Below are 21,907 nucleotides of genomic sequence, written 5' to 3'. Positions count from 1 at the left end.
GAGAGCTGGAGAGATGGTTTTGACAAAGGCTTGGAGTGATAGGACAAGGAGTGATGGCTTTAAATTGACAAAGAGTGGGTTTAGATCAGGTTTCAAAAATAATCCTTCCCTTGGGGGTGGAGAGGCCCTGGCACAGATTCCCAGGGAAGCTGTGAATGCTCCATCCCTGGAAGTGTCCAAGGCCAGGTTGGATGAGGCTTGGAGCAGCCTGGGATGGTGGACAGTGTCTCTGCCCATGGCAGGGGGTGGGAATGAGATGAGCTTTCAACTCCCCTCCAACCCAAACCATTCTGTGGTAGGATTTTTTCCTTTTGAAGCTTTGTGTCTGTGTGAATATTTGTGTGAGGGCAGTGAGGTCTTTCTTAAACTGCAAAGTAATCTGAGAACTTGGAGCCTAATTGAAATCAATTAGAAATGTTTTCTTATGGAACTCAGTGCTTGACATCAGTCAACTTTTGCTCTAAATGATCCAAATCATGAAATCATGACAACTCTTTGGCTGTGTTGCTTAAGCTGAGGGAATTTAGTATCCAATGATAATTAGAGTATAATTATTTTAGATTGAGGGGCATGTGCCTGTTATGGTATATAAAATTTTCCTCCTTTTCAGTGAGCAGAGGAAAAATTCCATAATGTGCTTCTCTTCAAGGTGTCCTTGGGTCTTAGAGTGCTGAAAAGGTCTGGGATTTTGTTTATGCCTGTAAAAAATATCAGAGCTCTCTGATATCAGAGGTTCCCATCTTCACTTCTCCTTTTAGTCAGTTCTGGAAGAGCGCAGTGTATGGTTCCAGTCACCCTGCTCTGCAAAAAACACCTCCAAGTGCTGCTCTTTGTCCACACACAAACTGGCCAGAGATGTCTTTACATTTCTGTAGTTCCTAACTTGAAAAACACTTCTTGCGCCAAAAGTTTTTTGCAGGAGATGTTGGGAGTGAGTGCAAGAAAAACGGGGACTCAGGATTCACCTGTAAAGGCTCTGTGTATCTGCCAAGTGAATTTGATTTTAAGCCATAATTTTATCTTCTTAGACTAAACTGTATTTTTCCCCTTCTGAATTAGGTTCTCCCCATCAGCACTTCCAAAGTGTGATTTCAGGGCAGATTGAAACGTATTTTGAGGTCTTCTGTTCTCATCAGGGAATGTGAATTTCTTTTAAATGTAAATTTTCCAGGCTTATAAGACTTGGTTCGGGGAGGATTTTTATTTTTTTTTTCTATTTTGAGTAATGGCAATTAGTTCTGTAATGCATTTATTTAAATATACATGCATTTAGCCTTGTCTGTTGTCATGTACTTTTTTCCTGGGAATTACTAGTAATTATATTTCAGTAATGTATTAGTATAAAACCCTTATTATTTCAAGCTATTTCAGTATAATGTATTATTAGACATTTAAAACAAATGTAAACTGCTAGACAATTTAGTTTTTGTAACCTTGGGAATATCCTCAGAGGAGCACAGAATGTTATTTCAGCAAAAGGAATGAATTGAGACAATAATTAAAATACACATTTAGTTTGAGTAATGTAAATGCAAAGAATGGATCACAGAAAATCAAATTGCTGAATTTGATGTTAAAATAGTGCTTGGGCAGACATAGAACACTTGTAATGAACTTTTTATTTCAGTATTTTATTTCAATACTTTTGAGGCTTTTGAAGGCCAGAGGGGAACTAGCTGAATTGTTTTCTTTGTTTTAAATTGTATTTTTAAAATTTTGTTGCATGGACAACTTTGCAATAAGCTGTCCTCTCTGCTTTGGGTGTCCTGAAAACAAAATGTTTGTCTAAAATGTTCTTTATTTCTTTAGAACTTGTTAAAGGATGATCTCTGATAACAGAATTAACTGTGTGTGACATGACAGTTAATAAGATAGTTTACACATGTAAGGCTCAGTTTTCAGAATCCATCACAGAACCAACTTCTTTGTGAAAAGTGATAGATTTGGGAGTCTGATAGTTTCACTATTCTAGATTCCTTACTGAAATTGGATTTTGTACATATATTTTTAAGTTAGCTATCATGTTTTCACTTGGATTTTTGTTGTGACCATGCTGCTTTCCCATGGAAACACCCTCAAAATGTCAGTGTTAGAAAGCAGTTGTAACAGATTTTTCCAGCAGCAGTTCCTCGTTGGTTGCTGTATCTGTAAAAGCTAAACGACATTAAGGAATAATGGAGTATGTCTTTCAAAGCACAAGTAATGAGTAATAGGGGTGTTTTGACATAGTGTTTAAAGAAAAAAAACAAAAAAGCCATGGAATTTGGTTTCCTGCCCAGAACTTTGACTGACTGTCTGGGAATTCAGCGCCGTATGTCAGGGTTGTGTAGAATTGGTGTACGTACACTGCAGTGATTCTTTACAATTGTTACAGTGTCCTGCAAGTTTAGGGCCAGGGAATTGGTAGTCTCCAATATTTTGAGTCAGCATTGATAAAGACTTACACTGTTGAGGAAGTTGTGCACAATAAATATTTCCCTTTCTTCCAGAGGGGCAGCGGTGTTATTTTTCTTGTCCTCATACTGTAAAAGTTCACCATTTTTACAGGCATGGTGAACTTTGGGATTTTCAATGCACCTTTTTTGTTGTCTTCTATGGTTGCATTACTATTCTTTGTGTGGAGTTCTCTCAAGCTCCTGGAGACTTTTCAAAGCAATTGTATCTTTGGTGGATTCTTTGAAACAGCCCAGGTTAAACATGTGTAGCCAGTGCTGCTGAAGCAAAGCTTTACACCTTGAATCTTTAAAAATCTTATTTTCATAATATCACTACACCAACAATAGCTATCCAAGCTGCATGTTACAAATTTTTACAGCATGATGAAGATAGTTTTACAGCTATTGTGATCATTGGTTGGAGGTTTTTTTCCTTAGGAAAGAGCTTCTTTCTAATTGTGCTCTTGGGGAAGCCAACTGACAGTATCTTAACAAAGATGATTAAGTAAATGCAGGTGTTTGTCATCTTAACACAACTTTCAGTGTACACAATGGTGTACTCAATCCCTATTTCCCTCCCTAAGCAAACAGCATGGAATAAAAGAGGGTGTTAGGTATGAATCAGAGTAGTAGTTGATTGCAGGAATCCAGACATGGGAGAACTGGAATTCTTTAAAGATGATGTTATTTTATACAGAGAAGAAATGACATATTTTTAAATGTCACTGCAAGAAAAGACAAGGTTTGCCATTAGTCTGGATTGGAAGAGATACGGAAAAAAACAGAACAATTAAAAATACTTTTGAATTATTGGTAAGATTTTTATTTTGGGACAGCAAAAGAATATGACTGTAAGATTCTTAAATCTGGAGACCTCATGCCCCATGCAAAAGCAAGGGAAATGCCTTCTCCCAGGTGCTGATACTCTTGAGAGATATTCTCCTTGCCCAGTTTTCCGTGCTTGCTGCTCACAGTGATGATGATGGAGTTTCTGGCTGGCTGAGAGTCTGTAGCTGCTTTGCTAAGAAGGAATCTGGCAGCCAGAAGCATCACAGATGTTGTGTCCTGACTTCAGCAGCCCCTTCCCCCTGTGCCCCTCGCAGTGCTCGCTGCCAGTCCTGCTTTCTTCCTGGCTCTTGGCTGTGACAGGGCACAATCTGCATCAGCACAAACCTCTGCCTCTCCCCTCTGCCACAGAAACTGCTCCCACATGGCTGAGGATGTGCTGGTGATGCCTCAGAGAGCCTAAAACAGAGGCTAGACAGAAAATAAAGCAGGAATTTATTGAAAGGCCTTCAAAGGATACACCCTGGGCAGTGCAGGAACCTCAGAGAGGATACACCCAAGGTGGACAATGGTCATGAGTTTTTCAGACAGATAGAAGTCTGGTCTGTTTGCATATCAGAGGTTAATTGTCCAATTACAGCTTCAGGTAATGAAGTCATTTACTCCAAGCTTCCCCCGCCAAGTCCACTTCATTATTTAGGGCCTGAGACAGTTGAGGTGTCCTTGGGTTTCAAGCCTAGAAAGAAATTGTTTTGTCTGAATAAAATGGGAGAACGGTAGCTGACAGGCTATGGCATTTTATACACTAAAGCAGTTCTGATCTGAAAAATAGAAAAGCCTAAAATTTAAGGCACCACTGTGAGTTTGTGCTTGCAGAGTGTTTGTTTTCATTTCTGTTTGAGCTGAATGGATGATCTGGATGATCTGTCCTGGAGATGGCACAGCCTGCTCTGGGCCTGCAGGAGACCTGCAGATGGCCAAAGATGGCTCTAAGGCTTTGCTGTCTCTGGGGTTCAGCAAGAGCACAAGGGTGGGCTGGGATGAAGCTGACAAAGGTGATCTGTCAATAAATAACCCAAGGTCTGCCACCACACGAAAGGCAGTGACAATGCTTGAACAGTCCATGGTTATTTCAGTTTGAGGACATCTCTGTCCTTCCAGAGGTGTTGCTGTTTGCTGCCTCCTGCTGAGGTGTCTGCCTGAGTTCAGCACCAGCCAGGATATTTAAAGGGAGCACGTGGCCAAGGCAGTGGAGTTTGGCCCTCTGTTTCAGGTGTGTGTTTTTCAGGTGTGCTGTAGGGTTGACATACTTTCCCTTGGGGTGATGCTGGAGCACACCCTCTGTTTTCTGTATTCTGCTGCAAGGGAACACAACAGCAGCACAATCAAAATGATTTGCAATGTGTCCAGTGTCCTTCACAGAACTGTCACAAACTATCATACAGTTATCAGGGAAGACCAACACAGACATCTGCATTTAATCTGCAGATTGAAAAGCACTGTATTTGGCAGCTCTCCTACACACATTTCCCTCTGCACACACTCCTGGTGCTGGGGGTCAGCAGGAGACCAGCACTGCCTGGCACCTTGCAGTCACTTCTTTTACTGGCAGTAACTTTGATGGAGCCAATCCAGAGAAGGGCAACAAAGATGCTGAAGGAGCACAAGTCATATGAGGAGAGGCTGAGGGATCTGGGGTGGCTCAGCCTGCAAGAAAGGAGGCTCAGAGATGTCCTTATTGCTCTCTAGAGCTGTGTGAAAGGAGGCTGTAGCCAGATGGGGTCAGTCTCTTCTCCCAGACAACCAGCAAGACAAGAGGAAATGGCCTCAAGTGGAACCAGAGCACCTTGATACTGATCTTTGGAAAAAATTCTATTTTCTTGGACACTCTACCAACCTTTTTTTCCACGTTCCCATGCCCCTGTTTGTCAGGCTCCTTTTTTTGAGTTGAGTCAATCCCCACTCACATTCCAAAACTTACTGGGGCAGGTGATGGACAGTCAGAGGTGGCTTCTGGCTGAGGAGGATTCGAGAACAGAGAAAACTTAAAAGTCATTTTGAGGAACAGGTTTGGCTCTGAGCTTCAGGAGTCCTTCAGTCCAGGACAACTTCATGGGAACATTCCTGATGATGGAGATTTCAATCTAATATTGATTTCTAAGGACAGTGGGATGCAGGATTTCCTGCACATCACTGTAATTATTTTAGGATATCTTTTGTTAAATTCTGAGACACATCTCAAAACCTCCCCTTGAAGATTTGATGGCATTATGTGACTTAGCATTTGAAGGTAATGTTTTTGATATGAAGTAGAAATTTCTGGCCATTGTGCATTCAGTTTTCTTTATTTATTAGTTATAGGATAATCCCCAGGGCTACCTATTTTGCAAAAAAACACCCAAACAAACCAAACCAAAATATGTTGTTGTGATAGGATAGTCAGGTGATTTAACCACTTGTGTGATTTTTCTTCGATGAAATTGATAAGCTAGAGTATATTTATACATATGATGTATAGCATGGAAGGAGATAACTTCAGACAGTTGTCTCAGAAGTGAATGTTTTGCATGACCCAAGTATCTTGGCTTGATTAAAAAAGGAAAAAAAAGAGAAAAATCTGAAATGTACCTTTCAAAAAGTGCTGCTATAAAAAAAAAACAACTAAAGAGGGGGGTACTGGGGGAGAAGTCTTGACACCAGAAGCTCTGTCACAGCAGAGTTTCTCTCGGATGTCTGGAAAAAGTCTTCCACTTCTGGGATGCTTTCCAAAATATTTTCAGTGACCATTGCCACAGGCGTGAACTTCTTAATGCATTTTGCAGTAATCTCCACCACAGTGAAATTGATTGCTGTCTGAAAGCTTTTAATGATAACAAGTAGGGCAGCAGAAGTGCCATGAGTTAATTTGTGTGTGTGCGTTGTGTTGCATGTTTAGGAGTCCTGAAGAGACAGATGCATCACCTCAGGAAAATCCTGCTTAATGTTTTTTACAGAACTATGTAATTGCATATTTCTCATTTTACATCTTGCAGGAAAGATCTTTTTTTCTTCATGCACAAAGGGTGTAGGGTCTCTGGAGATGGTTCAGTTGGTTACCAGGGAAAGGTCTCTGGTGGCTTCCTGAATTTGAGCTTTTCTAGGGTTCACTTTATAGAAGCTGAAATAGATAAAAAGCCAGAAGAGCTTTAGGAAATGCCTTTCCAGCAGACAAAAAGGTGCTGTATCAATGGTGCATCTTCTTCATGTGCCCACCAAGGAATTTCAGGAGGCTTATAAATAAAAGATTCTTTCTATCTTCAAGTTAAGGGCATTGAGGAACCTGAAATACACTGCAACTTACTGGGTTTTTTTCCATTTTATCTTAATATTCCTAATGCATTAGAACCTAATTCATTAGAACCAGAGAGGTTCATCCACCCAGACCATCACATTTCCAAGACTGAAATCTGAGCTGCACTTTGATTCAAAGAGAAGAATTTATGTTTAAAGAATTATGTTTCTTCTGTAAATAAAAGAAATCCCACCACCAAAACACATGTGTATACATATATATATATATAAATAAAAACCACAATATTTTTATACACACACACAATAATCAAAGTTGTTAATGCAAACTGCCATCTGAAGCAAACTGGAGTTGCTCTGTGCCAGCACAGAGGAGCTGATCCAGAGCCCTTTGTCCTGCACTGCTGCTCCCACAAATCCCTGTGGTTCTTGGATGGTCTGCAGAGGTGAGGAGTGAAAAACAAAAACTCCAGCACCAGCAGAGAAAAACAAGCTGTCCTAAGCAGGCTTTGTAGCAAGGGATAAAAAGGTCAAAGGATACATTTATCCCCCTCTACCTTTGGAGCAGCCACTTGGCAAATCCAGCAGAATTTTTCCAGACTGTCACTGGTTCATCAGTCGGGGCTTTCTCTCAGTTTTAAATGCCAGCATCACTTCAGTTCAGAGGAATTGCTGGCTTCTTTCCCAGACAAGATTCCCAAATTCAAAATGACCTTTCAAGATCCTAACTAATAGGAGCTAAACAGAGATTTCCTCTTCATCAGGCCCTTTCTCAGATTGATCCTTTTACTGACAGCACACACCAGTGAAGGACCAGCCCTTCACCTGTGATAATAAACACCTCTTTTGGAGAGGAGCAAAATTAACATTGAATTTGTTATATATTCCAGAAACTACTGCCCTTCTGTTTGATGCTGATACTGATTATGTAAAGACAGAGGGGAGTACCAGTGGAATTAGTAGATTTCCTCTTTTTTTTTTTAATTGTTTTTTTTTTATTTAATACAGCCATTTACATTTTACATTTTATTTAATACAGCAGGTTTGTCAGCTCCCACTTCAGGTCCAGCTTGACCCAGACTCTCTTCCAGGCAAGAAGAAAGAGGAATTTGGGGCTGCCTAGCTTTGAGCAGGCAGGTTGGGAAGTTCTGCTCTGGGGTGGGCTGTAGGAATTCAAACTGCAGCTTCAGCTCCCTGGAAACCTGTGCTGCAAAATAATGATGTATATATATATATATATATATATATACATACAGCCTGTACTGATGTCCTTTTGGGAAGTCTTGAAATGTGGCAGGATAGTAAACTGCTTCCAAGGAAAAACCAGTGACCATTTCTTGTTGAAGTGTTTCAAATGCAGGGTTGTGAACTCTTGTTTTTCTACTCCTGAAGAAATTTGGGCAAAAGAAAAGTGCAGAGATAAATATAATGCTGGTTCTTATGAGAGAAAAACATTGTGGAAAATGAGTGGCACTCTGGAAAATAAATGAAAAAGCCAGATTAAGGACTGATTTACCATTAGCATCAGGTTTAGTCCCATAGCTGAATTCTGAAGGAACAGGAGAGATATAACAAGGCTCTTAATTTCTTTTTTAATAATATGTTGTGAAAAAAGATACCAAATGATTGGGAAAAAAATTGCAAGTGCCAGAAGTATGCATAATTGCCTGGAAAAGATAGTACAAATGCAAACTATAGGAAGATAATAACTGAAACCTGGAATAGCCTGGTTCTATCATGAGAACTTTCTTTCAGCTATGGTTTCAGGCCTGGCATTTTCAGCTTTGATTTATATAAGAAACTCAGTATTTTGACCATGGCAAAAGATAAAGACTTGTAAGACTGAAGGAATATAAGATTTGGTATTTGTGCTCTCTTCCATGTGCTCTGTTCTTCTAACAGCCCAGTTTATCAGCCTGAGCTGTTGTCACATTTTTGTCATGAGATTTTCAATTTGGAGTTGAGTCTAGAAGACTGGAGGGGAGAGGTGCATAGATGGAAGAAACATATTCTCATCTGCAACTTATTAAGTATTCTTTTGCAGTACTTTTCATAAAAACGTTAGAATATTTAGGTATGCATTGTTTTTTCTGGTAAAGCAGCTCCCTCTTCATTTTATAGGCACGTTAAAATTATGTTTTCTACATCTGTACCCAGGAGCATGCTCAGGCCTGAATCCCATGCTGCTAAGTAGTCTGTAAAAAAATAACTTGCTTTATTTTTCTTCAGAATTTTGCAGTAGTGTCTGAGAATCTCATGCTTCATTTTTCAAAGTGTGCTTTAAAGCCAGTGTGGTGAAGCAAAGACCACTGTGAAAATTTTGTGTGGCTTTGTCAACTGAGAGAGAAATACAAACTGAACAAGAAGCACAGGAAAATTCTCTTGGATATATTTAAAGTCAGAATATGCTAAACTCTTGGGTATTGAATACTATGAAGGTTTCTATGAGGCATCTTAATAATTTTCACTTGCATCAAATGCCACAGAGTAAGCTGTTTGCTCTGGCAGCCAGAGCTCTGAGGTGTAAACAAGGCTGAGCCTTTCCTTTTCAGGAGTAAACAGGCACAGACCACCAGCACTTCCTTACACTTCTATTATTTTTCTTCTTCTTCCTTTAATACAAATTACAAATTACAAATACTCTGGCTCAGCAGGTTCACAAGCTTCTTGTGTCTCTGTAGAATGTGGATGCTGCTCTGGCCACATTAAATAGTACAATATTGTAGAATATCTTTGTTTTGGGGTTATTTTCTGCCCTTGCTGCTTAACTGCTTTGCCAAGTAATTGTCCCACCTACACACTTAAAGTCCTGACTGCAGGATATTTAATGGTGCCTTGCCATCACTGGCAGAAACAAGGTCGAGCACGATGCCTGTGAGTCAGGTAAGTGTTATCCCTAAGTCTGAATGCAGTACAGTGCTGCTCTGGAAATCTAGACCAGAGGCAGAAATGCTAAATTTTTCATCTGCTGTTCCCCAGCTTTATTTCAAAGCTGTTCTTGCTCAGTTTATGATTTTTAAGCAGTTCACTCTTTTGCCTCATCAATGCCTAACACTTGTTAATGCCTCATTCTAATGGCAGAGGCATTTTGTAGATATCTACATTTGCTCTCAGTGCTCACTAAATACTCCTGAGATTTGCTCTCTCAGCTGATGCAGAGAATGGATCCTGCTGTAAACCAGTCCTTGTTCCAACCTTTTCAGAGTGGCCTGTACTTCCAGTTGGGAGCTTGATTTCTTTGAATTAGAGGTCCCCACACAGACAGGTTTTGGTTGGTGTCATGACCCTCCATTTCAAAGCTGGTGTTCTATAATGCATTGGTAAGTGGTGAGCAAACCAGCTCAATTCTCTTGATGTAGCTGGAAGTGCAATTGGGTCGATACTTGGCTCAATCCTGCATTTCAGAACCTGAGCATTGTGTGCTTGAATTGTGCTGCATAAAATTCATTCTGTTCTCTTGTGGAGAAGAGCCTGTGCTGCTGCTGCTGCTGCTGTGCCTTAGCCAGCCTGAAGTGACAAAAGAACCACCTTTGATAACTGGAAGAAGCTGAAGTCATTTAACAATCTCTTTTCTTTGAAGCAAAGGAATTCTGTTCCTCTTATCATCTGGTCTGCTGATGTTGTGTTCAAGGTTTCTTTTGCTGTTTTGACTGAGCCTGAAAGTTTCAAAAGCACAGAACTCTTTTTGAAGCGGTTTCTGCCCCTGGCTGAAAATGCAACAGGGTTCATTAGCCTGGAAGTGCTGGCTGAGACCCTGCTGGGGGAAGGAAGGGGAGCTACCCTTGTATTTTTTGTATCCCTTGTGCCATTTTGGACTTGAGCAGTATTTATTTTTAGTCCATTTAAACAGTGCAGAAGGAAGGAGCAGTTGTAATATGGCATATTTACATCATGCTGTCAGTTCCTGGCAGCTCCCTTGCCTGTCAGAGAACAGAATTGGTCCATTAAGGATGTGAGTGCTACTTATGCCCACGAATAGTGAAACATCGTCTCCAGGGTGGGAAGGCCTCCCCAGGCAAGCAGGTTCGTTTGTTTTTCTAAGGTGGAGTATGGGGAATTTTTTTTCATGTCACAGGGACAGGAATGGGCCATTCTACCTCCCACTTTTTCCTTCTCTACTCTGGAAAAAGAGAGGCAAAGTCTCTACGTGAGATCAGCATGTGCTGGTTTTTCCCCTCGTGTCACGCTTCGGTTCTCTGCCCCTTTATAAAAATAAAAATCTATAAATAAAAAAGAACAAATGCTGAGGGGGACAAACTGGACCCACAGTTATGTGCATGTAGTCACTCGTCAAAGTGTGCCTAGCCCCATTCCTCCCAGGCTTCATGCATTCCCTGTTTCTTATGCTGTCAGCTTCTCAGGATGGGAAACGTGCACAAATAATCCTGGCTGGAGCTTTTTTTTTTTGCCCTACCATAACATAATATTAATTGAGCTTAGGCTGAAATGTCAGGCTCATCTGCTGTTGAATTAACTCATTCTCCATTTCTGTATCATTTCCCCCACTTTGGAGGGAAAAAAATTGCGTTGAGTTTTGCTGCCACACTTGAATGTCACAGTAATACCTTTCTCCTGAAATTAAGCAGCATTTAGCTCTGATCTCTCCTGTTTGCCTCAAGCACAGGCACCCTGTGATTTCCCTTTCTTGGAAACTGCCCTGTCTCAGCATGTGGGTAGGAGGCCATGTAAATAAATACCAACCACTTCTTAGCCTTCAGTAGGCATTTCCTTTTTCCTGGTGGCTGCAGAAGAAACACTTTCTCACAGTTTGGCATCAAACATTTATATAACTTTCCTGCTTGTGGAATTTTTGTTTAGACAATCAGATTCTTGGTGTAGTTTTTCCATCAGTTTCTATTTTTATTCATCCGTGGTTGCTTGGTTTTTCAGTAAATCGTGTCTGTCAGAAGAAACACTTGATCAGAAACTTCTTAAATTTTCAGTAATTGAATAGTAAATCATGATAAGCCTATTCTGTAACACTGAAAGATAATTTTTAAAGAAAAAAATAAACTTTATCTTGGATTTTTTTTTCTTAGTTGTAATGGAATATATCTGCCCAAATGGAATATTTCTGCCCAAAAGATTTTGTTTTTTTTTAAATAACCTGCCTTAAGTTTTTCAAATAGAATACAAAAGTATCTTATATTGCCTTGCAGCCCAGCTTTCAGCTGAAAAAGAAAATATTTGCTTTTGGTACAAAGTTCAATATATGCTAGAATATCTCCCTTTGTCATGGCAGTGGAGCTAATACATTGTTATCCTTTTCTTTACTAGTTAGGACATAAATTCATAATAGCAAAACAGAGCATATAAATACAAATCAGTATTAGAGGATAGGTGTTTCTAATTTGCATACATACATATTTATAAGATTTTTATTTAGAGTTGCTTGCTTTTTTTTTTTTTTTTAATTGATAAATTATGAATTTACATGGCTTAGTATGATTTGTCTGAGTGGGTGGTAGTGTACAATCCCTGCTGGGAGAGCCCCAAGGAAGGAAAATATAGATCTGAGCTGTGATAAACAGCTCCAGAGTGGCACAGAACTTGATTCCTTCATGGGAGCAGATGTGAGATGAGAGAGTGGAGAATATACCTGTGTATCTTCTTTTGTGAGGAATAATTTCTAGGGTGGTTAACATAGAGGCAGTTCCTGAATCCATCAGATGCTTTTTATGGAATACACAGATTTTTATAACCTTTGTATTCAACAATAAGAGAAACTGTGCTTTTTCAGAAGGGCTTTTGAAATCTGGTTTTTTCTCTCCTGAGGCCCTGGTAGGAGGCTGTCTAGGAAAGTGAGCCTTTGTTGGCCATGTCACAGGATTTTTATAGTTTCACTCTTAGGGCCTTTCTCATCCAGCTTAGTTTTGCAATGTGCTGAAGCTCAGCCAAGATGAATTGCATCTGCCAGGCCATCTTCCAGTTGTGTGCACTGCAAGGTGCTTGGTGGATTCTGGGAAACACAAGGCTGAGCCCTGCTTTGCTTTGTCCCTTAGTCCTGTCTCATGGCATACAATAAACTCATCCCATGCACATTTCTTCCTTGAGCCCATGAGTGATGGGAACACTTTGGGAATTGCAGTGTGCTGAACTTCAGAGCTGGCTCTGGTGGTGGCTGGGCAGACACCAGTCAGCCTTGCTTCACACTGCCTGATGAGGGACTGGGAAGGAATGGAAGATCTCCAACTTCAGTGGTTTTTTGATGTTCTGTAGGGTCAGTGGGGAGCCAAATTCATGAAAAGCCCATTTAGTATCAACTGCAGGAACTCCAGGGCACAAAACCTCTCTGCACTCCATCCACCAACCTTAATAGTACCTTAATGGCTTTTAGAAGCTGTTAAACTGTGCTGTGCTAATACCTCTGTCAGCAGAGCTATCATGATGTGCAAGCCCAGAATGAGGGCTTGGAGGATGCCCTCTTGTCTTTGGATCCTTCTATTTAACATCTGGTGTGATTGCAAAGTGATCTGGAGAGGTTTGCTTCAGTTTATCCATCAGTGCAAGCGCTTAAGGAAGTTTAACACAATGGAAACAACCAATATGCTCAGGGTTTTTGTTCTGACATAATGAATTACCTTGCTAGCCCTTAATTGGAAGTGACAGGAACAAGAAACCTGGAAAAGGTGAAATTACTGTGATTGTGCTGTAAATGAGGGTTGTGATGAAACTGCAAAGCAGTTGGCTACAGCAAGAATGAATAATTCATTCCTATTTGGAGAAATAAGCTAGTTAGATTAGTGTCTGATTTTGTTATAAAACCTTAATAATGGCATTATTTTGATTGATTTGTATGTGTTTTGTATTTTTCACTGGCAGAATGAAAGTTTCTGTGTGGTTTATTGAATGCCATGCTTACATAATTAATAATAACAACAAAGTAGAGATGAACTTATGTCACCAGTTACTTCACTTGCTGTGCAGACATTGAAGAGTTCTTTTTTGATCACACACTTTTATTTTAGTTAAGTCTGACCCTTGCTTTTTTAGAATTCAGAGGAATGAAAAATAACCGATGTAGATGTTTGTGTGTTTGAGGTGAGCTTTTTTATTAGAAAATGTTTTAAAAGGGTCAGTGAAAAACAGAACTGAAACTGAGGTTTCATTTCTCTTGCAGGTAGATCTATGAAAGATAAGCAGACTTTTAAATTTGGGTATTTCCTTGTGATAACAAAAGTACCAAGGTCATTACCAACTAAGCAGAGCTTGCTGACATCAGGCTTCTTCTCACACAGTGTTGTTTTAATCCATTTTTTCCTAGGAGAAAGAGAAGAAGTATATGCTGCCTTTGGACAACTTGAAAGTGCGAGATGTTGAAAAGAGCTTCATGTCCAGCAAACACATCTTTGCATTGTTTAACACAGAGCAGAGGTAAGAAAATGTGCTGTTCTGCAGATACTTCTATCAAATGGCATCTAGCTGAGCATTTTCATAACTGTGAGTGCAGTTCTGCTGTTTCCACCCTGTTGAGTGCACAAGGTCTTGATATTCTTGATTTATCTTCTGCTTTGCTGTTGCATAACCATGAGATGAAAGGCTGATGTCCTCAGAGCCACTCGTGGGGTGAAACAGCTCCATGATGAGTCAGCCAGTCCTTCCTTGTGGCTGAATAATCATCTCCTGATCCTATTTTTGTTTTATTTGGCAGTCACCTAGGCTTACCAAAACATACATGACTTCTGTACCTTGTGACCAGATTCAACTGGTGGAAATCACAAAAGCGTCATTGCTTTTCACTTTCTCCAGTGGAAAATGTTGCCTGTCATTAATCTTGGGACACATTTGATTGTTTGTTTGGGTTTAAACACTGCTGAATGGAGAAAAAATAGATTCCTCTATTTCTCTAATTAATAAAATCTTTGCTTAGTTTTTGCCTCACTTTTGCACTCAGACTCTTCTCTGTTTTAAGTGGTGTGGGTGCTGTATGAAGCTACTCCTGATGCACAGCCAGTTCAGATTACTGTGCACAAACAATTTCCTTAAATGTTACAAAAGACATAAAAGTGAGGTGTAATTTTTATGTTTTTTTAACTGAGGAGGAGAGTTTCATTTGTAGCTGTCTCAGTGGAATTACATTTTAGCAGGTAAGGGACAATTTCTGTAAGGTTTTTTTTCAGGCAGGTAAGTAAATTGAATTGCAGGGATAGCATGGATGGATTTTGTTTCCCTCTTCTGCTAAATTCCTTCACATCTGCTTCTCCCTCACATCACCAAAGCTTGGCATTATCTTCAGACACTCAAGATGATGTGGCTGGCTGCAGAGCAGCTGTCTTTGCTCCCAAAGTGGCCAGAAATAGTGACCAGAATTTCAGAAGCAAGGAGTGCTCCTCCCTCCTGCAAAGCAAAAGCAAATCAGGGGGATTTCTGAGCTGTCAACTTTCTGCTGACCCCAGAAATGTGAGGACACAATGTCAGGCTCAGTCTGAAGTAGCCCAGGAAGGCTGAGCCAGCCTGCAAGGGGACATGGCCTGCCAGGATGTGCCCTTTCAAAGCATGTCACACACATTCTAGCTGGGAATAACGTTTCAAATGCTTGACCAGTTGTGTTTCTGAAGCACAGAAAAAAGCTTTGAAAAGCTTTTCATGTTCTTAAAAACATAAATGAGCTTTGGATGCTGGGAATGAATGTAATTCTGATGATTCTTGCTGTAGTTATGTGTGGATCATCCCAGTGTTGGGTGTACATCCATTAAGAAAGGTAACTGTGTCCTGGTGGCTTGATAGCAGCTGTACTTATTAGGTTACTTCCATAAGAAATTTGTTAATTTTTAAAGAAATTTTAAAATTTTCTTATTGTTTCTCCTTTGGTTTGACTAATGACTTTGAATATTATCATCATCATAAATAATAATCATTGAACTGCTGTGAAAATCCAAGAGAAGCATTTCCATTGGCAAGTTTGGGATTTACTTAGGTGATGTATAGCTGGACATTCCCATTTCCACTCAATCTTCATCCATACTAGACATCCAGCACTTCAAAATCAGATGTCTAAAATGTTTGCCATGTCTGTAATAACCCTGCCTTTTTGGGCTCTGAGTAGACCCTGCAGCCTCTGCAAGCTGCTCTAAAAACATCTTTACATCCACATGGACATGTTAAGACACGACAGCACAGCAGGAAGATCACAAAATCCCTTTGCCTTGTGAGAGGCAGATCATGGAGTCAGTCCTGCAGCTTTAAGGGAGGCCAGAGTTGTTTCTGAAGAAATATTTATTGAATTCTAATTAAAACAGCAGTTTCTCTGTTACCGTAAAACAGCTGATTTTTGATATTTCTAAAAATCTGCCTCCTGGCACAAATTGATCAAAACAAGATTAGTATCATTTTCCACTGAATCCTGAATTTACAGATGTGTCAGCAAAAACAGGAGTGTTGGTTCTCGAGTGGAGTGATCTGTACCCTATGCCACGTTCTTAAAGAAACTGAAAGAGGGAATTGATAAAGATCCATTGAAATAAAAAATCTTATTGTTGTTTGTGGTAATCTGTTGAATCCTGGTTTCTGATGTTTGCTTTTTAAAGATCATGTAAAAAATTAACTTAGTTTCTGGTTGGTTTTTTTTTTTGTTGGGGGGTGGTGGAGTGCTTTTTTCAATTAAAAAAAACCTTAGCAACTGAGAAAGAAATCAGCTTTCGAAGTCTGCCCACTGAGGGTTCTGGTTATGGAACCATTTTGCTATTTAAGATGTAGATCGTTAAAGAACAAAGGCAAAATCATCTGTTCCAGCTTCCATGATAACACAGAGATTATTCTCTATCTCTTTTTTCTCCCCCATAATCTGCAGCATTTTTTTTCCTTGACTGTGAAATCTTTCTTAATGTTCAATTAAATTATTTTAATTTTCAAGCAAAAACCTTTTAGAAGAAGAATTTTAATAAGCTTGTTCTCTTTTTCATTCCCAGCCCCTCACTGCATAGGTATTTGCTCCAGCCATATGTTTCTGATACTGTACATTTCAATAGTTTCCTGGATTATGCACTGCATTTTTTCCATTTATGAAAACCTTTCCAGCTCTGAAATATAGTTACCAGGAAAGTACTCATTTCACTGCATAGAAGGAAAAACCATCTTGAGTTAGCTGAGACTTGGGGATAGATGGAGAAGGAAACTAACAGTATCTGTCATTTTGATTTAGTGCAGAAGTCAACAATTCTGTGACAGGAATCAAATGTGACTTGGTAATGTAGAGTAAATGGAGACTGTGACGATTGATTTCACAGTGAAGATAAATTCTCATGAAATGAACATAATTGTGTGTTTATGAAAAGGCTGTGTTGTGAAATAATTTAATTATTTTCATGTTACTTTCTAATTAAATCTTAAAAAAACACACCAAAAAAAAAGAGGTGAGGGTGGGAAAAGAAAAAGTGCCTGAAATAGTTCCAGTATTACCTAAAGAACAGGGAGATTAGGTTTGTTTTTCTGCAAAGTAAGTAATACATCTAAAGTTTTTGAGTGAGCCATCTACTTAATTTATAGACACTATGGAAGAGCTTAGCAATGGACCCCTCTAGTCTCCTTACCTTAGGAGTATTTGATATTACAACAAAATCAATTCAATAATTCTCTGATTCCTGGATCGTTTTTGGCTGTGTCTACACAAGCCTGCCTTAAGTAACTCAAGTTGAGCTGTGGGTTCAGGCAGTGAGTATCCAAACCTAAAGCTATTTTTTTAAAGTGAGAGCTATTTTGTGTTAACCATCTTCTCCACAGGAAACTCGTGGCAAGTCTTAAGTTTTTTTTTTTAGACTGGAAAAAGAGATCAACCATATTGAATATTTTAAAATAATTATGCTATAGGAAAAGGCAGAATATTTGCAGGGCTGCTGTAGAGCTTACAGTGAAGTTGTGTAGATGTAGGCACTGATTGACTTTCTAGGAAGAACAAAGAATGAAGAGAGGGTTTTGTCAGCATCTCAGCTCCCATTCAGTAGATTAACCTGTCATATTCTCATTGCTGGGTGGGTAAGACTCTTGTTCAGAGCTCAAGAACAAAGAAAACAAATTCTGTCCATCCCAGAAAGTTCCTTACAGGATTTCATTCCAAATACTTGATTTATTCTCTATTTCTTGTAAAAATTATTCACTTCCTGGTGCTTTTTCTGTTACCCAAGTACTGTAACCTGGGACAAGAACTGTAAATGTGTCCCCCTGAAGGATCTGTGCAAGTCCCACCTCTCCATGTCCCCTGATCAGTTCTCATCATCTCACCCTGTTGATCCTCATGGTACTATTTTAACAGATTGTCTGTTGTTCTAAAATAATCTCTTGCCTTTGCAGTAGTGTAATTACACTTTTTTCCTGATTTACAGGTCTATAAATTGTTGTATTAATGTATTACAACTCCATTTATATAATAATTCCCTTTTAATTAAAGAAATGATGCTGGGTAAAAAAAAACTGAGAAAAAGCATTTTTCCACCTCTTTCCAGCTCTGGAGAGATAAATTCTCTTTTATAGGAGCAGGGATTCTACTGGGAACAGGTTTTGGGGGTTCTCAGTGGTAGTAGGGTGAAGTGTTTGTTAAATTGGTGAATTTTCAAGCCTTCCCTACCAATATTGGGAGTAGAGGGTGAGGAAGGGTTACCTGGTGGAGAGTCCCTGATCAGGAGCCTTTCTGTGCTCCTCTTCACACTCATTCCTTTCCTCAGAGCCAAAGGAGCAGAGCCAGTGTGTGAAATTCTACTTTCCTTGCAGAAGATGCCACCAGTTCTTGTTTTTTACTGTTCTGCCCAACCAGGACCCAGATGAAAGCAGGAACGGTGCTGCTTTCCTCACCTCTGTGCTTCTGTGTGATAGAGGGCTGTGAGGAGCAAGTGCAAAGCACAAAATTGTTCTTCTCCTTTCACAGGAGTGGATTCCTGAGAGCAGAATGCCCCCTCCATAATCTGGGACAGAATCTGCCAGCCTGTAAAAACAGCTCTTTAATCTGACACACAGCTGAATGTCCAGAGGAGAGCAAGCAAAAGGCCATTCTGAGGGCACACAATAGGACTGAAAATAGAAGTGCCAGATGAGGAATGGTAGCTACTGACTCCTGAGTACAGTCTGGAATCAGATTGCACAGGGAGCTGTGCTGGCTGCTAGCACCCAGGAAATCACACCAAGCCAAAAACAAACGCTGTGTGTTTTGGAGAGGTGCTGGTTTGGTGTTGCTCTAGAAGAGGATGGAGCACAAGTTGTTTCTGGGAGTGCAAATGAGCTTTAAATAGTGAATTTCTGGCCATGGGCAGCAACTGGTTAACTGCTGTCCATATATAAGGGAAATTGGGCAAGAGCCAAAATAAAGGGAACTAGTGAAAGGAGACCGGGTCAGAGGAGGTGTTGGATACTCGCCAGGCTAAAGGAGAAAGCCTAAAATGAGATGTATGTTTAGTTACTGTTTTTGAATTACTCAGAAAGCTAAGCCCCAGGAAGAGCTGGACTGTAAGCTATTCAGAGCCCTCTCTGTTCGAAATGGAAGAGAGAGAATCTGTTTAATTAAAAAGCCCTACAAATTTAATCCAGAAGAAAAGCTGCTAACATTTCTAAACAAACTCCTAAAATGCTGGAGAGTACAATATTTAAGAACAGGAAAAATATACAAACCCAAGGAATGGCTAGCCTTTATTGCCAGCTGCTTTCCCTTAAAAAAATTTTTCAAAAAGGGTTGTTTTTTTTCTGGAATATATTTTTTTTGTCATTATTGACAAATATTTTTTGCATGACAAATAAGAGAGAGAGAATATGGTGCAGGTATTGACAGCTGGGGGCAGCTTTTGTGTCTCTGTGTGGCCCCGAGGCAGATTCCAAACCAGGCTTCATCCCTCCCCGCCAAAGGCATCAAACCTTCTCCTCCAGGGACTTATGGAATATTTTAGTGGCAGTCACTGTTACTACTGTGGATTTTGGCCTGGGTGGTGTTAGTTTTGGCTGCATTTCTCTTCTGGGTTACATACAGAACTCGAGATACTTCATTGCCAAAGCTGGCCTATAAACTGAGCAGCATATCTTCTGTTCATTTGCACCTTAAACTTGTGGGGGTTTCTGTGTGTTTTGGGTGTGTGTGCTTGAAAAGATCCAAATGCTTTTGGGAGAGCACTCACATGACATAGGTGGCAAAATCCTCAAGTGTTATTATTTCATGACATTGTCTCAGAGATTGTCTCCTTGGCTTTTCTAGATATTAAGAAAGAAACAATATTTAGAGCCATGTGTAATTAATTTTAATTAGCCATTCACATTGGAGTGATCTGAAATGGATAGAAAATGTTAGTCATTGCTGTTAACTCAGAGCAGATGGTCATTTTTGTTTCTTCAAAATATATGATTTGCAGAGCTTCTGGTAGAGATTTCTTATTTAGAATAAAAAAAGTAAAAAATGCATATGCTCAACCAGCCATTGTGCAATTACAGGTGTCCAAAATCTCAAATTCAGTCACAAGAGTAAATTTGAATAAGCAGAGTGTGCACAGTGGAGCTGCAGGTTAAATACACAGAGAACATCCAATATCATCCAAGATTACCTTTCCCAATAGCTGGAGTGCCTGGATTCTGTTATTTTCTCCCCTTTTCATTTTAGGTGATTATTCATTAAGCCCAGATTCTGTATGTTTCCAATTTCAATCAAGTAAGAAATACGTAAGAATTGAATCTTTTGTGTTCTGCTTCCATCCTAATAGAGACGAGATGATTACAAAAATATCCCTTTGGAATCCCTTTAAAAGAAGATATTTCTTTATCTTTCAGTCTGTGAGTAGATTCACTTGTGTCAGTGGGACTGCTGAAGCTAAATACAGGTTTTTGTTCTTCAAAAGGTTTAAGTATTTTCTAGGCCCAATTCTAAAAAATATCACTAGTATTCTTGCTGTGTAATAGTTGTTCTATCTCCTCCCACACTGGCAAGAATAAATTCATTTTTAATTATTCTTTGCTTGTATTTTCTCTCTATAAAAAGGAATTTTATGCATCTCCAGTACAACTTTGTCTGCTGAAATCCAGCTCAGCCTAAGAGCTCTGTGTGCACATGGTTATGTGTGAGGATACATTAATGTATATACACATGTTAACTGGGTTTGTAATGTGCCTGCAGTGGTTGCCCTTCAAAAATTTTTAGGTTTGTTGGAGATAAATATTTAACCTTATCTTAGTATTAAGAACTTGCAAGAGATGCAGTCCATGCTGATGTGCAGCAGTGGTGTGAGCTCAGAGCACGTCCTGATGGAGGGAAACCCAGTGATGCTGCAGGGGGTGTTCTTTCTGTGTCATTCACTCCCTGCTCCTGGTCTGCAGAAATTTGGTTTATAGGAAGATAAACCTTCCCTGCCAGCTTTAGGGTGGGTGGAAGGGAAATCTCAGTAACTCACAGCTGGGTCAGTCTTCAAACTTATCTGGCATTTCTCACTTTCCTCTTGGGCACTTCCAAATACCTTAATCCAGTCCTGTTTGGATTTTTTTGTGATGGGAGGAGTTCAAGAAACACTTGTGGACATTTCTTTATTAGGCCCTGAAATACACAGGGGAGAGGAATCAGGAAATCAAGGTAAAAATAGAGTGAAGAAGTTGTAGGGTGAGCAAAGTCACAGCTGGGTGGCTGCTGGACTTTGAGGTGATGGGTCTGGCTTAGAGAAGGCAGGTCCTGAGTGTGGAATCTTTCCAGAACTGCAAAATTATGCTTTTAGTCCAATTGTCTGTTCATCCTCACAAGCAATTATGTTGTATTTTTAGTAGAATGCAATTCCAAGTTGAGGTTTATTTATCTAGAGTATAATAAAATCTGCAGATAACAAATGGTAGCCTTTTGTATTTTTTTTACTCTGAGAAATAAAAAGGCAGCATTATCACAGTAATATGTTGATTTCCAGTAGTGCCATCTATAGTTATATTTTCATTATGTAATATTATATTAATATTCAGTTATTCTGTTTAATACTAAATTATAGTGATGGGACTCCAGGAGGAAGTGGAGTAGGTAGATGTGGTAGATGAAGTTTTCCCATTTACGTGTTTACATGTAAGAAATGGTGAATTTTCAAGGGAAATACTACTTGTAAATGGCAGTTTCCATATTCTGTATCTCTTATTTCTGCAGTCCCTTAGATTTACAGATGCCTGAATATCCACAAGATTGGTATTGTTGAGAGTTAATCTCTCCTGATATCCTTTATTCTGTCAAAGTCTTTGATGTCTTGGCTTCCCATTTAGGTGCTAGAGAGGTGACAGTGAGAACATCACAGTATTCCAGATGGAGACTGTAGGTGAGGCTGGAGTAGTAACTGTTTCTGTGCTGATGTCTTCAGCAATTTTAAGAAGTGGAAGAGAGAAGAAAACAGAAAATCTGAATTGTTTTCAAGAACGTTTTTACAGCTTTCCATGAGACGCCAGTGGATTCCTAATGAGTAAAACATGTTAAT

General features: G+C 39.6%; 1 protein-coding gene across 3 annotated transcripts in view; it reads left to right on the top strand.

Annotated features, from left to right (window-relative positions):
- Positions 1–21,907, top strand: part of DNM3 (dynamin 3) — a 169,493-nt gene that overhangs the window by 89,765 nt on the left and 57,821 nt on the right. For all 3 annotated transcript variants that reach the window (XM_015636155.2, XM_015636154.2, XM_019007640.1), the window contains one exon: positions 13,774–13,883. In XM_015636155.2, coding sequence (XP_015491641.1) covers positions 13,774–13,883 — 110 coding nt within the window. The remainder of the gene's footprint in view (positions 1–13,773; positions 13,884–21,907) is intronic.

This window comes from Parus major, chromosome 8 (genome assembly GCF_001522545.3).
Source record: "Parus major isolate Abel chromosome 8, Parus_major1.1, whole genome shotgun sequence".
NCBI lineage: Eukaryota > Metazoa > Chordata > Aves > Passeriformes > Paridae > Parus > Parus major.
Note: the sequence above shows the minus strand (reverse complement) of the source record. Positions and strands in the feature narration are given on the sequence as shown.